The sequence below is a fragment of the Cupressus sempervirens genome, chromosome 10, assembly GCF_028749045.1.
Source record: "Cupressus sempervirens isolate cs-2001-9-10 chromosome 10, ASM2874904v1, whole genome shotgun sequence".
In the NCBI taxonomy this organism is placed as follows: domain Eukaryota; kingdom Viridiplantae; phylum Streptophyta; class Pinopsida; order Cupressales; family Cupressaceae; genus Cupressus; species Cupressus sempervirens.
In genome coordinates, this window is record NC_143127.1 from 476,272,142 (window position 1) to 476,288,138 (window position 15,997).

The 15,997-nt window shown below is 34.3% G+C and overlaps 1 protein-coding gene across 1 annotated transcript in view; it reads right to left on the reverse strand.

Annotated features, from left to right (window-relative positions):
* Nucleotides 1-212: 212 nt before the first annotated feature.
* Nucleotides 213-15,997, reverse strand: part of LOC149534755 (ras-related protein RABE1d) — a 33,005-nt gene continuing 17,220 nt past the window's right edge. Inside the window, exons 2-8 of the mRNA XM_089805337.1 lie at nucleotides 1,938-2,010; nucleotides 1,748-1,848; nucleotides 1,449-1,514; nucleotides 1,204-1,301; nucleotides 963-1,025; nucleotides 704-796; nucleotides 213-611 (exon numbers count right to left, since the gene is read on the reverse strand). Coding sequence (XP_089661463.1) covers nucleotides 528-611; nucleotides 704-796; nucleotides 963-1,025; nucleotides 1,204-1,301; nucleotides 1,449-1,514; nucleotides 1,748-1,848; nucleotides 1,938-2,010 — 578 coding nt within the window. The 3' untranslated portion in view covers nucleotides 213-527. The remainder of the gene's footprint in view (nucleotides 612-703; nucleotides 797-962; nucleotides 1,026-1,203; nucleotides 1,302-1,448; nucleotides 1,515-1,747; nucleotides 1,849-1,937; nucleotides 2,011-15,997) is intronic.

A 15,997-nucleotide genomic window follows, 5' to 3' on the forward strand; every position in this document is an offset into this window, starting at 1 on the left:
AACAAAATATTATAGGTTTAAAACAGTGATTTTATGGCATGTTAATATCATAGTATTTTAAAATCTGATATTCAATTGTCATAACAATAGACTAGAAAGGCCCAAACTGAACGGCGTATCAAGTGGAAATTTCAGGATGGGAAGTAATAACTATGTTCCACTCAAAACATTAATAATAGAAATCGCAGGGAAAATATGCCATGTTAGCAGACTTTATAGATCAAGTACCATACTATGAATTAAACCCACCTACTTCCTTGAAGAAATTACATGCAAGAATAATGTCATAAAAGGACAATATCGATGAAGGATTCAAGCTTTTGCAGTTAGCATCCCGTTACATTATACTGCCATACGTATTTGGCAACTCACGTCACTGTTAATACCCTCCAGAATCCTCAGCTACAAGCAACGTAATCAATGGCTAGAAAGTTTATTGCCACAATGCTTATTGTGTCGGGCTTGTATATAAATGTCAACAAATGCAACCAAAAGCTAATGGCTGAACGAACTAATGCCGTATAACATTAAGAACTGCAGCAGCTAGATTTTACTGAGGTGTTGGATGCATCTTTAGCTGGATCAGGTTTGCTGATTTTGATGGTCTGTGGCTGCAATTGAAATATTTATAACATAGTTTTTAAAACACCCATGACAAAGAAGAATAAATTAATAATGGCATGGTTAAAGTCAAGTTGTGCACCTCGGCCTTGAAATCAGTCTCAGAGAGCCTTTGCTTAATATCTCTTGCAATTGAAAAGAAAGCCTGCTCAACGTTAAGGTTTGTTTTCGCACTCTGCAAACACCGGGCAACTTCTGTCAACAAGCTATCACTAAATGAAGCATAAGTAGGAGATGCCACGGGCAGGACGTCTGCCAGTGCAAATACCAACTAGAAAATAAATATGCAAAAATACGACAAAGTAAAACTATCATGTCTCTTATAGTTATATATGACTTACAGTTTCAAAAAACTTGATGCCATACTCGTCAGCAAGTGCTTGACCCCGAGCAGTGGAGACAGCCTGAAAAATGTCCAGGAAAATCATAACCAGACTAAACTACAACTAGAGCATTGATAAATACTATACAACATAAAACGGAAAAGAAGAATTACAATTTAACACATTAAATTATTCAGTGATCGGCTTTGGGAGACTATAGAAGCACAAACATCCTCTGAGGCACTGTACGCCAACTCACCCTCTTGCTCTCATCCATATCTGCCTTGTTGCCTACCAATATTTTGTTCACATTGTCAGATGCGTGCTGCTCAATATTCTTTATCCAGTTACGAATGTCTTGAAAGCTTAGGAGTTAAGAAAAGGACCGCAATATCTATCAAGGAACTTCTGGGACTATAACAATTTGATTAAATGGTTAAAACTTCGTCATGGGACTAAAAGCCAATGACTTAAGTAAAACCCTATTAGCAAAAAGGTGGATACTGTTGAAGGACGACTCGTCTGTAACATCATACACCAGAAGAATGCCCATCGCATTTCGATAGTACGCTGCACCAAAATAATTATATAAATTGATGACCATGCAATGACCACATCAAATGAAATTGATAATTAAAACCAACATAAACTGAAAAGCCACAAAATTGCAATGCTGTAAATCTTGAATAAAACATCATGTTTTTTCTTAAGTGATGAAATCTTTAAAATATATTATTAGTTTCTCAGAACATTGTCTTTTTTTCAAAAAAGAAAAAAAACATCTACATGAACAGCACATTGACCTGTTGTAATTGTGCGGAAACGTTCTTGTCCAGCAGTGTCCCAAATTTGCAATTTAATCCGCTTCCCATCGAGTTCAAATATCCTGATCTTAAAATCAATTCTGATCGAAAAATAGCATTAGCAAGAGAGAAACATAAAGCACAAAAATGTATGGTCAAGTGTCAATTTAAGCAGAAACTACAGGCATACCCTATGGTGGTTATGAAACTTGTTGTGAAGGAATCATCTGAAAAACGTAGAAGAAGGCAACTCTTTCCAACACCTGAAAAAGATTTAGATATTTGGATTACATCGAGCCATTAACTCAAAGAAAGCCAATTAATATAACCATCTCATGGTTTAGGGTAGCATGCACATCAAAATTCTTTCCTTATATCTATAAAAACTGAACATGAAGTCACTGGAGCCACAAAATACAACAACAAAAAAATTGAAATTGCAAACAATATTGAATAATTCTAAATGTAGAATACGGGTTTTGGCTGCTGAGTTCTTGTGCTCAGACTGCCGACTGCAGTTGTTTGTCTGTAAATACCTCTACAACACAACAAATGGCAATTCCAAGGCAATATTAAAAAGTGGGGAAAGAAACTTGACTGGATGCTTGTGACTGTTGATTGTGGAAAATATGACCTCATTAAACCTTCCTTTTATAGATGTTATACCCGTGACTATTGATTGTGGAATTATAAGACTTCGTGAAACTTTCTTATTATACGCATATTATTCAACTACAAGTAATTGTTTTAAAGGTCATAATATGTCAGCTTGTATTGATGATCATCATGCACAGACAAGCCTAACTTGTCATGAATGTGCTTTCAAAAGCACCAGGAGTTCGCCACTAGTGATGGAGTGAGTCACATGGTGTGACGTCAAACAACTAATAATATAGCCCAAAGTAATTGATTCTATAATAAAGATGCTAGCTCAAGTCAGACAGAAGTTTACCCTTCTGAGGTAACGTCGCAAAATCTTATCAATGACGTCTTCCTTGACATCGATGACTAGGATAGATCACAGAGAAGCAAATACAGATCTTTTCCAGAACTGATCGAGTATAGATTTAAGCAGGCTATCAAATTTCGCTCAACACCTAGACTGTGATCTCTTAGTTTGACTAGCTTTTACTCTAAATATATGAAGCAAGACACATGGTACTTCATTCTCAAATAATATTTTGTAAAATCTTCACGTTACAACATAGAGAATTGTGTAATATCCACTTTTTGAAATAAGATTTAATAATAAATAATCAAAAATAATAACAATTTAAAAGATCAAAAATAATTTTAAATTAAATATATGAAAGAATAAGATAAAATATAACATTATTAAAATTTAGTGATGTGACTCCCTCCAACATGAGATACAAAAGAAAGAATAGAACTTCATCTGAAAGCGGATATGGAGAAAAGAAGAAATAATGGAGCATAGGAATTAATGAAGGATTAGTAGACAAACAACTGAATGGGAGAAGATGAGGAAGTGACTCTTTCAAAGGTCAGCAATGATGAAGGGTTTTGACTCTTTCAAAGGGTGGTAATCATGTAAGGTTGTGACTCTCTCAAAGGGCAAAAATGATAAAAGGTCGTGATCCTTTCAAAGGGTGGTAACTGTGGTAGGTTGTGATCATTACAGAGGGTAGACATGTTGAAGAGTTGTGACTCCCTCAAATCGGAAGATAAAAATGGGAGAAGATTTCAATTGAGAGAATCCAAAAGGGAGATCAATTTTGGGGAGTAATATATTTTATTCTCAGAGGCAACAATGAAAAGTCACAGCTTAATACTTATGAATGATGGTGACCCTTAATCAATGAAGTATAAAGGAGAATTCATTCCAAGCATTGAAGGATATATTATCAATCATCACTCATGGATCCATCCAAAGCATCCTTCGCCCATCAATCATTAATCCCTCAAGAAATCAATCAGCAAGATCAAGCAAACAATCATCCAACCACAGCAATCAATCATCAGTTCATCTTGGGATCAAGAAAACTAATGATTCGGCATACATTCAATTATCATATGCCAATATATAAAACCAACATTCCTTAAGTCATCACTCAACAATCATCTAATCATTTCTCACTTATGCCTCACATCATACAATCAAAGGAATTTGCTCAATCACTCAATCATTTAACAACAATCAATGGCCGATCAGGAAATTAAGATCAGTTCTGATATATACATTTATACAGTCTGCATTCAATAAACCAGTGATCTAGGTTCGGTCCAAATTTGAATTCGTTTAAATTCACTCATCATTCACTGGGAAGGACCCTGGATGTCTACGGGGTGATTTTGCGGCGAATGATGACAAAAAACATCGAGCCAATACGAAACCCGGAGCGAATGACCAACGAATTTGGTCGCGGTTGACTTTTCAAATGATTTTTTACACATTTTTTAATTAAAACCCTGAAACAACACTGATATTTTCAGTTGCTTTTATGTTTTATAAAACATTTTACACATTCCGGTTTTGTATCGTGAGTCGAAGATTTATTTTGCTGTCGTTTTTCTTCTGCATCCAAAATGCAAAATCATTATAGAGTATAGTTTGCATCCAAAAATATTTATTATATTATCGTGCATCCCAAAGACAGTCAGGTGACTTGAACAACAGTTCTTTTTACTGTTTTTTCTTCTGAGCAGAGGTTACAGATTACAGGCTACAGTTTTTCTGTCATTGTTTCCTTGTAAACAGAGGTTACAATTGTTACCGTTACAGGTTACAGAACAGAGTCAACAAACCATTCACGGCAGCGGCACATTCACAAGAATATAAATATTTCTATTATAAATAATAAATAAAAACAAAATCTTGTACGGACAAACCCGAACCCAGTCCAAAAAAACTTTGAGCGAATTTTGAACCTGAATGTCGAACCTGCATACGAACCAGAATCCCAACCGGCAGCTTAGTATATACTCTATTATGTATTTTAATTTAAGATATTAGTGAAATTACTAATCTATTTCAACTCTATTTAAATATTAATTTAGTATTATTAATTTTCCTTCACAGAGTCGCATATGGAATAATAAGTAAGCATTATAATGAGTGTGGCAAACCAAGTCCAACAATGTGAGCACATCACCTCAAGTTAGATGGAATTAATGGTTGGATATTCCTGCTACTTGTGAGGCCAAGGGATCAAGTTGTCTTGGTTGGATGTTCCACGCCCTTGGGCTTAGTTGTGGTGAACAATCTCAAGACACCCTATCATGTTTTCCCCAATCCATAGTATGATTGATCGTGGGAAGAGAAATTGATGAGTTTACATAGCATCAATTTGTAGATAGTATTTTTACCTTGAATTTGTATGATTTGGTTGTTACAATATCATTTAATTGTTAGTGCAATTGCCTTATATGCATTTATAAGTTATTGGAACCCTAATCCTGACGGAAATAATTGATCTTATGCATTGTATTTCAGTTGTTGACTAATGTTACTGTGGGATTTAAACCAAAGTTTATGTTGGAAAGTTTGGTAATTTGCATACTAATGAACTATATCTCTTATTTTAATTACTCGTGATTTTATGGCAAGATTTAAGTATATTCCAAAAGGGGGCCAAAAGGGGACATCACAGATGGGAATGCAGCATTGATCCTGCCAACCCACTGCAAAAATGATAACTCGGTTTAAAAATAATAATAATAGTCAAAGCCTATAACTATAATAAAATATGATAGTGTTTATAAGTAGATGACAGGGACCAAGTAAGATTGTCAACTTATGGAGGAGTTTAATACCTCACAAGTCAGTAGAGGTCAATAAATGATATAATGTTATGTTAAAGTAGAGTCATACCACGTTGACATACTTTCTAAGAATCAACTGTATTTAGTCTCCTATATTGCAGTCACAAGGTAAATGAAAACCAAGAGAACCAAATGATTAATGACATTAAACTGTTTGCTTCATGACTGATGTGTATTCAACATGTCTACTCCATAAGTACCTTTCTCATGTATCCCTTGTATCTTGCATGAATGCTTAGTGTCTTACGAGTAATTATGTGTTTGCTTCGTTTCTGATATGTTTTCAACATGTTTACTTCATGTGTATTTTATGATTACTTTATGCTTAACAATTATGAAAAAGTTCAGTATAAGATCCCTTGATGAGTATACTAAGTAACCTACTAATTGTCATTATATGTGAAAGAAGATATGTTCAGAATCCTACCTATTCACAATAAACAAAAGCAAAAACATTGACCGTGTGGCAAATACTTAAAACGACTCTTCAAATAAATCATGGTAGTAGATATTCAATGCAGAAATCTAAACTAATTGCCTTCATTGTGTGTCACGGTGAGCCTTCTTGCTGATGTGGTTGTAGTAAAGTTGTTGCAATCTGTCATAACATTGTTTAAAGTATATGGATCCTATTGTGCATGCTGAAGTTACAGTTATAACTTATAAGTAAAGGATACAAATTCAAGATTAAAAAATAACTCAAATTCCAGATAATTGAGTTTCAGACAACTTGCATCAACTAGAGAGAAAGGAAATATTAGCCATTTCTCAGCCCATGAATACAGTAAGAAGTCATGCATATAAAAAGATTGTTCATGACTCCATTAAGGCAAACACAGTAAAGAAAGAAACATTGATTATATCAGAGTAACAAAGCAGAAGCTAACAACGAGAAGGATATACAGATTACAAATCTCCAAGAATTGACCATCATATTGGCAAGGAATCCAATTGAAAAGATAAAATCAGCATTGCTCAAGGGCAAGCAATCTTGGGCGGACAGTAATGTTCCCTTTTGAAATAGTATTTAAATAAACAATTAAAATATTAAAGAATTAAAAAATTCAAATTTAAAACTTAAATGATTCAAGAATAAAATTAATATATAACATAGTTAAAATTCAGTTTAAGTACAATGAAATGAAATGAAATGAAATGAAAAGTTGTAATTCCCTCAAACATGAGATATGAAAGGAGAAGTGGACTTCACTTGAAAGGGCATGTGGAGGAAGGAAGAAAGAATGGAGTATGGGAATGAAGGAAGGATTAATGGACAACGAAAGGAATGGGAAGAAGATTAATGACTTTCAAAGAGTAGAAATGGTGAAGGGTTATGACTCTTTAAAAGGGTAGTAATTATGAAAGGTTGTGACTCTCTAAGAAGGCAGAAATGATGAAAAGGTTATGACCCCTTCGAAGGGTGGTAATTGTGAAATGTTGTGACCATTGCAACGGGCAGACGTGTTGAAGATGTGTCACTCTCTCTCACGTTGGACAATATAAAGGGGAGAGGTTTCATTTGAGGAGAGGATCCGGAAGGAAGATCAATACGGGGAACAATATATAATTCTCAAAGGCAACTATGAAAAGTGGTGACTCTAATTCCTATGAAAGGTGGTGACCCTTCCACCAATAAAGGGTAATTCAATTCACGCATTGAAGGATAACTAATCCCTCAAGAAATCAAAGAAAAACCAATCAGTGAGATCAAGCAGGCAATCATCAAATCTACAGCAGTCATCAATCCATCTTGGGATCAAGAAAACAAACAATTCAGTAATCAATTCAGTATACGTTCAATCATCATTCGCCAATATATAAAACCAACATTCTGCAAATCATCACTCATCAACCATCTAATCAACAATCTCTTGATCATCACTCACTCATGCCTCAAATCACACAATCAAAGGAATTATTTCAATCAATCAATCAACAATCAAATGATCGATTGAGAAATTAAGATCAAACCTAATACAGACAACCACACACACAATCTGCATTCAATAAACAAGTGCTCGAGGAAGTAATTGATATGCAATGTGATTATTTAAAACATACTGAATTGTGTATTTTAAGAGACGAGTGGAATTATTACTATTCAGACTCAGTTATTAATTAATTTAATATTTCTATTTTTTCTACACTGTGTAATATATGGATTAATAAGTATGTACATTATAAGAACTGTAGCAAACCGGATTTCACAATGTAAGCACACCACCCCATGTTGGATGGAATTGTCTTGGTTGGATGTTCCTACCACTCATGAGGCCAAGGGGTTGAATTGTCTTGGCTGGATGTTATGCACCCTTGGGCTTAGTTGTGGTGAATAGTCTCAAGACACCTTATCATGTTTTTTGCCAATTCATAATATCATTGATTTATGGAAGAGAAATTAAGCTTAACCAATATTACATGATTTAAATATAAAGTGACATTTAATTAATATTGGAATTGATTTATATGCAATTATAAGTTATCAGAACCATAATCCTTATGGAAATATTTGACCTTACACATTACATTTCAAAAGTTGACCGACATTATTGCAGGGCTAAATTGTTGTGCATGGATAGGAGTACGAGGTTTGAGCATGTGTGTGTGTGTGTGTATAAAATCACACACACACACACACATATATATACATACATACATACGTATGTATGTATGTGTGTGTGTATAATTATTTTAAATTTTTAATATACAAATACAAAGATATTATAAAAAAATACAAAATTGTAAACTAAATACATAAATAAAAGGACATTAACGCATTTGGGTTGATTAGTATTTGACCTCTTCAAACCTTATTATATGGAGTGCATATATATCGAAGGGTATTTATGTGATTACTGGGCAAGTGCAATATGTATGGGACCTAATCCTCTGTATGTTTCTTTCCTAAGTGTCGATAGGAGAGAATTAGGAGATCAATACAATAAAGTAAGACTATAGTCAAAAGATCTAATATTTCAGCTTATTATCATCAAATGATAGAGTTGAATATTACAACACCATTATCCACATGCAAGAGTTGTGAATTGCAAACCGATAGCACAAGGCTCCATGATATTTAGCAATAGAAGAATTAAAGATCACACCAATTACCATCTTCCTATTTCATCACTAGTCAAATTTTGCCATGTGAAATTGTGAACAAATATCCTGAATGAAGAATCAACTTTGGGGCATCACACTTGACCATGATGAATTGGCTTCAACGACTTCAATGCACCATTGGGCAATCTCTTTCTATAGCTTAGCAATCATTTGATCATCGTAGGCAGTAGATTTGGGTACATGTATTTGCTAAAAGGCACAGGTCTCTACCACAAAATAACTTGAGCAATCAAAGATTTAAACAGTGTTGAAAGGGTGAATATTTAGTTTAAATAAATAGGAATATTTCAATTAAATGTTATGACTATGGCAAGCCTTGGATATGCACTAGACTACCAAAAGATATGCCCCTATATGATCTGGGTACGCACAACACACCCAATGCACTTGGGACACATGCAGTGTGCACCAACATATTGATGCACGAACCTGGATTAGGCATGGGGGCAAATTCCTACATATCTTGCAAAGTAGTTGAAGGACTCAAACCAAAGCCTATATTGAAATGACGATTATTAATTGGTAAATTTTCATTTTAACAATGTTACACGGAAATGTGTTTCCACCCTAAATGCCCAAGTACCAGAAACAAAACATGTTTTGGGGAATTGGGGACGATCGAAAACATTTCCAAGTCGTCCCTAGTCATGCAAAAAACTTGGGAACTGAGAACCATCCCATAAACTAGGAAATAGTCAACTCTTGTTCTAGAAATTGTTGATCACCCCCTAGGCAACTGGGGACGACTATCTTGGGGACAGCCAACCATTTCTGATGACAACAGCCATAAAACAAGTAATTTTTCTAATATTAATCCTTACACATTTCAAGGATTAGAATATCCATTATTAACAGAAAAATCAAAAAATCAATGGACATAAGAGGTATCAACCATCTCCAATCTAAAACCCGCTTCATCCCTTTTGTGGGTTTCTCCACATGTCAATAAACAATTTATAATGCCGAAAAACACTTCAAATTTCCATTTCTTACTTCCGGTAAACTTCACAAGTTTGTTTAGTCTTTTATAAACGGCCAAAAGGCGAGGAAAATAAAAATTAAATGAATTCCAAGATAATTTACACCTTCTAAGTGAGTAGGCAAGTTATAATCAGTAAACTAGAATTGACAAGTGCATTAGAGAGCTAATGAATGTAATCTTAGTTTTTACGGACCCAACATTGTTGTTTTAGGCCGGTTGTGTGCCCAAGAGGCCTAATATTGCCTTTTCTATTGTAGAAAGTGGATAAGTGGGCCATTTCCCTCACTTGTATTAGGTCATTTTGTAAGTTGAAGCCCACACACGATCAAGAGTGAAAGATTAGTTACCTTTGCAAAGGGACATTGGTTTCAGATTTCTCAATGTTATAATGTTGCTATGATGATTGCCATTATGTTATATAATATAAATTTAATAGAAATTTCCCCTAGTTTATATATATATATATATATATATATATATATATATATATATAGTTGCTACTCAGGGGAAAAACATCCTAAAAACTTGTTTCCCCTTCGCCCCATCCTAGAAACTTGAGGTATCATAACATTTTAATGAACTATATCTCAGCTGTAATTGAAGTTATGATTTTAAGAGAAGATTTGCGTTCAAGGACGTCCCCTTTTTAGTAGAACCTCTAGGGGGTGCCTATTGTTATGTTTGATAATATTGTATCCAACAGTATTCTAATTGTCCATATTAAGTTGAATATCACTCTTGGGTAGTTATAAATTTCGGTTGGTCAACAGTTGTGCTCCTCTTAGCAAGAGTTGAGTCCATTAAATATGTTGTGTATCATCACGGTAGGTAGAATGGTATAGTTGAATGGATTGGAATCCTTAGCCAATCATTTCAAGTCTTCTCTATGATAAATTCATGCGTGAATAAAGATATATTTTACTCTTATACCTAGTACACACTACCATATTTTACTATTATTTCATGCATGTATTCTATTAGATGTAGCACTAAACAAGGCACTTCAAATACATATATCCTTTTTGGAGGAACAACTATGGGATGCTATGATATTCCTGAGAAGCCAAGATGTTCCTAGGAGACCCTCAAATATCTCAAGCCAGGAATCCCCTAGGATGCACAGCATTAAAAGATGTTTTAAACAATCAAAAAGGTTGGTGTGCTCCCTAGGTCCTAAACATAATGGCCTAAGACACCACTCATACCCTAAATACTCAAAAAAAGCCATTTATCTTATTCCAACTCACTAACTTTCAATAAAAGTGTTGGGAGTTGCAATAACAAGCTATAAGAGTGAGAGTGAAGGAATTAGGAAGAGTACGAGCAAGAGGAAGAGTGATGTCAATCTACCATTGAACTAAAGGATTCAAAAATTATTCAAGGCTCCAAGTAGGCTTTATTCTTGACTTCCTTTTCTCGTTGCTTATCGATGTTCAATTCTAACTTAACTTGTTAGCACTTATTAAAGTACTAATTATAATTGACAAATTTAGTAATTTACTTGAGGTTTATAATTCATTCTTTTAGATGTTGTGAATAAAAAGTAATCAAATTTTAAACTTTTTAATTTTACAAGCTGCAGTATTCATCCTTCAATTTTTGGAATATCTGAAGTTTTTGTTTGTCAAACTAGGGTTATTTCTTGTTTATATCCTCTACTTTTGTGCTCCATGCAACCTAAAGTTACAAAAAATAAAAGTGAAATCCTTGTTTGACAAAGGTTAAGAACAAGGGTTCTTATTTGTGTATCCTTTGATTCTATGCCTTGTACAATTTTAAGAAAGAAAAAGAAAGAAAATCCTTGTGTTTTAATCCCTCGCATTATATTTTAATTTCAAATTCAAAGGTTATATATTATTTCTTACAATGTCACTATGCATGTGTTCTCATGGTATAAATGAAGACGAGGTTTGTTAGTTTTACGGATCGTTGCAAAAGTACTTAGCACTGCCATTTATTTGGTATGTGTGTTCCAAATGGCAGCAACCTCTTATTTATAATAAGGATAAGAAGAGACATGTCCTTCATGGGACATGTCTATTCATTAATTTGATAATTAATATAATAACAAATATAATCATATATATATATATATATATATATATTATTTACTCTCAAATAATAAACTTAAATCTCATGAGTAATTATATGTCATATATAATTATATATAGCCATAGTTTTATCCAACTGAAGCTACCAAACATCAACAATCCCTCTTAGCTAGGGAGGATAAACATAAGACATATATTACATCACTGGCAATCTTTATGAATGTCATATTTTCCACCAAATACTCCAAGTAATGGTCTCCAGAATATCAACACTTGATATTCACCATGTACTCACTAAGGTAATGGTCTGTACGATATCAACATATGATATTCACCATTTTGATATCACAATTGAGTAATGGTCTCCAAAATGAGATGAAAGATATTCACCAAGTACTATGAGTAATGGCCTTCATAACATCAAGTCATATGATATTCACCATGTACTCTATGGAATGGCCTCTAGAACATCAATTTGCATAACATTCACCATATACTCAAAATATGTTTATAAGGTATGTGTACACGCATTCTCATAATGCTTACCATATAAGCATCCACCATGCATGGTATAATCTATCATGATCTGCATAGACATCGTAAGATATCCATCATAATAGAAAATTAAGTTATTGTAAGATTGTCAACTTTCAATAACTTCTACAAATACAAGTGACATAATTTTGAAGTCATCACTTTCTCATGATGTACATAGGGGGTAGGCTCATCAAAATCACATAGTAGCGAGGTATATTCATGGATCACAATCCTCTTGACTGCTACAGTTTATTGATCACTGTAGAATCCATCTCAACATGGTTTACTCCCTCTGAATCAATATGAATGAGATCACTGAAGGTTGACTTAATCATATCCTCTATCTACTCTCTCTCTTTCAAGGTTGTCGGAAATGTCAACCTCCCTCTTTTTCCTACAAGAACACTCTCAAAGGAAAAGACCAAGTTATATAGCTCATATAGAAATATAAATAAGAAAGAGACTACTATAAAATGCAAGGATAGTAATTTTGCATAATAAGATCATTTCAATAAAATATAGATAAAATATATTTTGAACATATGTGCATATATTCTAACTTCTATATATATTTTAATTGATATTTTAAACATGTTATTAATGTCGCATATAATCTAAAGTGACCAATTTATTAAAGCTTTAAATACATTTATAAACAAATATCTAGTTAATGGAATTCACCATTTAGGAGCAAATGTTTAACCTCCAACAACCGATTTGAAATATTGGATAAGAAATGACAGCAAAAAGCTGAAAATAATGGAATTGGAAACAACCAAGCTATGAACAATAAAAAATGAGAGATGTGATGGAGTATGAAACAGGAATCATGCAGAATTCTACCTGTAACTCCTGTGCTCTCTCTTTAAACACACAAGAAAGGAGCAAAGCTAGCTTAGAAGCTACAAATTGAATGAAATATTCAAATATAAAACCAACTTCTCATAATCTAACATTAAACTAAACCAATTCTAATCAAGTTAATCCAAACAAACTAAAGTCTTGAATGCCAAGGTGTGACAAGGAGACATGCAGCTCTAGTCCATTTCCCTATAGAGATGCGCCTTATAAAACTTTTCAAGAGAATATGGCAATTGAGGAACAGAGCAAGTCAATGACAGGTGCATATTATCCCAGTGGTCTCGGAAACAAACCAATTCCTGAACTGCCAACCGCAAAAAGCATTCAAGTCAAGCTATACAATGTGTCCCACACTTCAAAGAAACTCCTCAAAAAGATGTTTAAGAACTGCAACCTGTCTTGAGGAGCTTCCAAAGAGAAAAGGAATTCTAACCCACCTCCTAAGCCACTAAGCAAAAATCAACAGCAGACCTAAGGCTCAGTTAGTGAGATTGATGCAGGAGCATGGCGGTGTCAAGGCAATCCTACATCACCCAAAAATATTTCTTTTTGTTAATTTCTTTTCAAACTTTTTGCATTTTTGAATACCCATTTGGGCAAAATAGCAATTACAACTCTTAGTTTCCACTACTGCATTTTTTAGTCAACCTGCTATTTTTAGTAAGTTTTAATCTTAACACATAGGGATAGAAATTTAACAGAAACTTGCAAATGAAAAATTAAGCACTTTGGCAAAAGAATCGAGTCAAAATCTTTCACTATTTGAAAGTGATTAAGGTTTTCAGTTTCCAAAAACGCACCGAAAAATCTTCAGAGTCAGGTTTGAGACACTAAATGGTCCCACAGGGCCTCAAAATTGGCAGGACATGCAAAGCCAATCCATAGGGCCGTAGCTTGCTCAAAAGGTTTCCAGTGCTTCAAATGATTCGTGAATCAAACACCCGGATCCAAAGTTATGCTTCCTGCAACTTTTGGGAACTGCCCGATTTTTGAATCTGGCTCAAATTTAAATATTAAATTCACTATTGTGGCACTCTAACAGCCAAATTTCAAATTTTGGCTCTAAACTGGAAAAGAGGTTGTTTGAGACCGTCTTCAAGGTTGGAAGGCAAGTATTTGGGAAAGAAGATTGTATTGCAAGAAGGGTTTTCCAGAGTTTATATGGTGGTATAGCCTGTGAGGCATTTAATCTTGATTTTCAGATTTATTAAATCCATGTAATAGAATCTCTTCAATCAGTTAATAAGAATCTCTTTTCGCTGTGCTCTTTTGTGTCTCGGGCTCTGCCCTCATTAGAGATAGCAGATAAAATCATTAATAATGTGTATTATGAAATTATCCAATCCAGGGGCGAAAGAAAACCACTTTTACCTATAGGAGAAACATGCTTTAGTGAGTGAAAGGTAAATATGAAGGTGAGAGGAAGTGAAACTCCTACCACTTTTACTTGTACGAGAAACATGCTTTAGTGAGTGCAAGGTAAATATGAAGGCGAGAGGAAGTGAAACCCCTCTTCTTTGGCTCTTGACACATTACTTGTGCAGCAATTAGTAATGACACCACTAGAGTTTGAAGTATCTACCATTTTCAAGGGAAACAGTTTCACAACCAACACCTACCTAAAGCAGTGGATTTGTCATCAAAGCAAGCATGTAGTTTACATAGTGTTAGCCTGTGCAGCATGCAATTTTGATTTTCAAGTTTGCAATATCCATGTAGCAGAATCTCTTCTATCAGATAATAGAAATCCCTTTTTGTTGTGTTCTTCTGTGTCCCAGGTTCTGCCCTCATCGCAGATAGATTAATAAGGTGCATTTTGCAATTATCCAGTCCAGGGGCTAAAGAGATACACTTTTGTTTATAGGAGAGACATGCTTTAGTGACTGCAAGGTGAATAAGGAGGTAAGAGGAAGTGAAAACCCTCCTCTCAGGCTTTTGACACTTCACTTGTGCAGCGGTTAATTAAACCACTATCTTGGCAAGAGTTTTGAAACTGCAGGTGACAAAAAGCAAAAGTGCCATGATGATTAAATTACTCAATCAGAGCTCACATATCTACCATTTTCAAAGGTAGCAGTTTCCAACCAACACCTACCTAAAGCAATGGATTTGTCATCGAAGCAAGCAGATGAAAGGTTGGAGTGACGAAGAAGTTGGTCAATACCACAAAGCTCTGAAAAGACATAAAAGTAAGCTGTAAAAAGAAAAATTGGTTGAAACCAGGAAGAATGACTCAGGAAGTGAGGAGAAGCTGCAACTTTATGACATTTTGTACCTGGAAATTTGTCATCATTGGATGAAAATGATCCCGTTATAACACTTTGGAAGTTCACAGACACTTAAATCATACCTTCACTACAATGACCTCCAAATATTAAAACAGTAAACATTGTATTGCATGACTTTATGCACCCAGAATATCCTTCAACCAATCAATGAATCACTTAATATTTACAAATGTCCTTCACCACTTTTTCTCTCCATTTCTGACAGCTTTAACAGGCCACAGAATGGGGGCCAACCAAAACTAAAATGAGACAACAAACAAACAAATAAACAAAACATAAGGAAAATTAGACTACCAGTGCAACATATAAGAGAGACAATCCTATATCTTAGAAACATTAGCCCATTCTTACGAAATCTCCGCATTCCACAATCTTTATACTATCTTGCCTTTTTATATGTCTGTTGGTCCACTCTTAAACCGTAGCCTTTATATATATTATCAACAATTGCAGTCAAAATTCAGCATACCCGCTTTCATTATAAATTTTAAACTATTCACCTCACATTTTCAACCAAGTTTTGATATTGTGTTGGGAAGAAAGCTAATCGAAGGAATAATAAAGCAGGTGAACAAGCACAGTACTGCCAAGGAAGAAATAGACATTTCAATAATCAATTACTCTG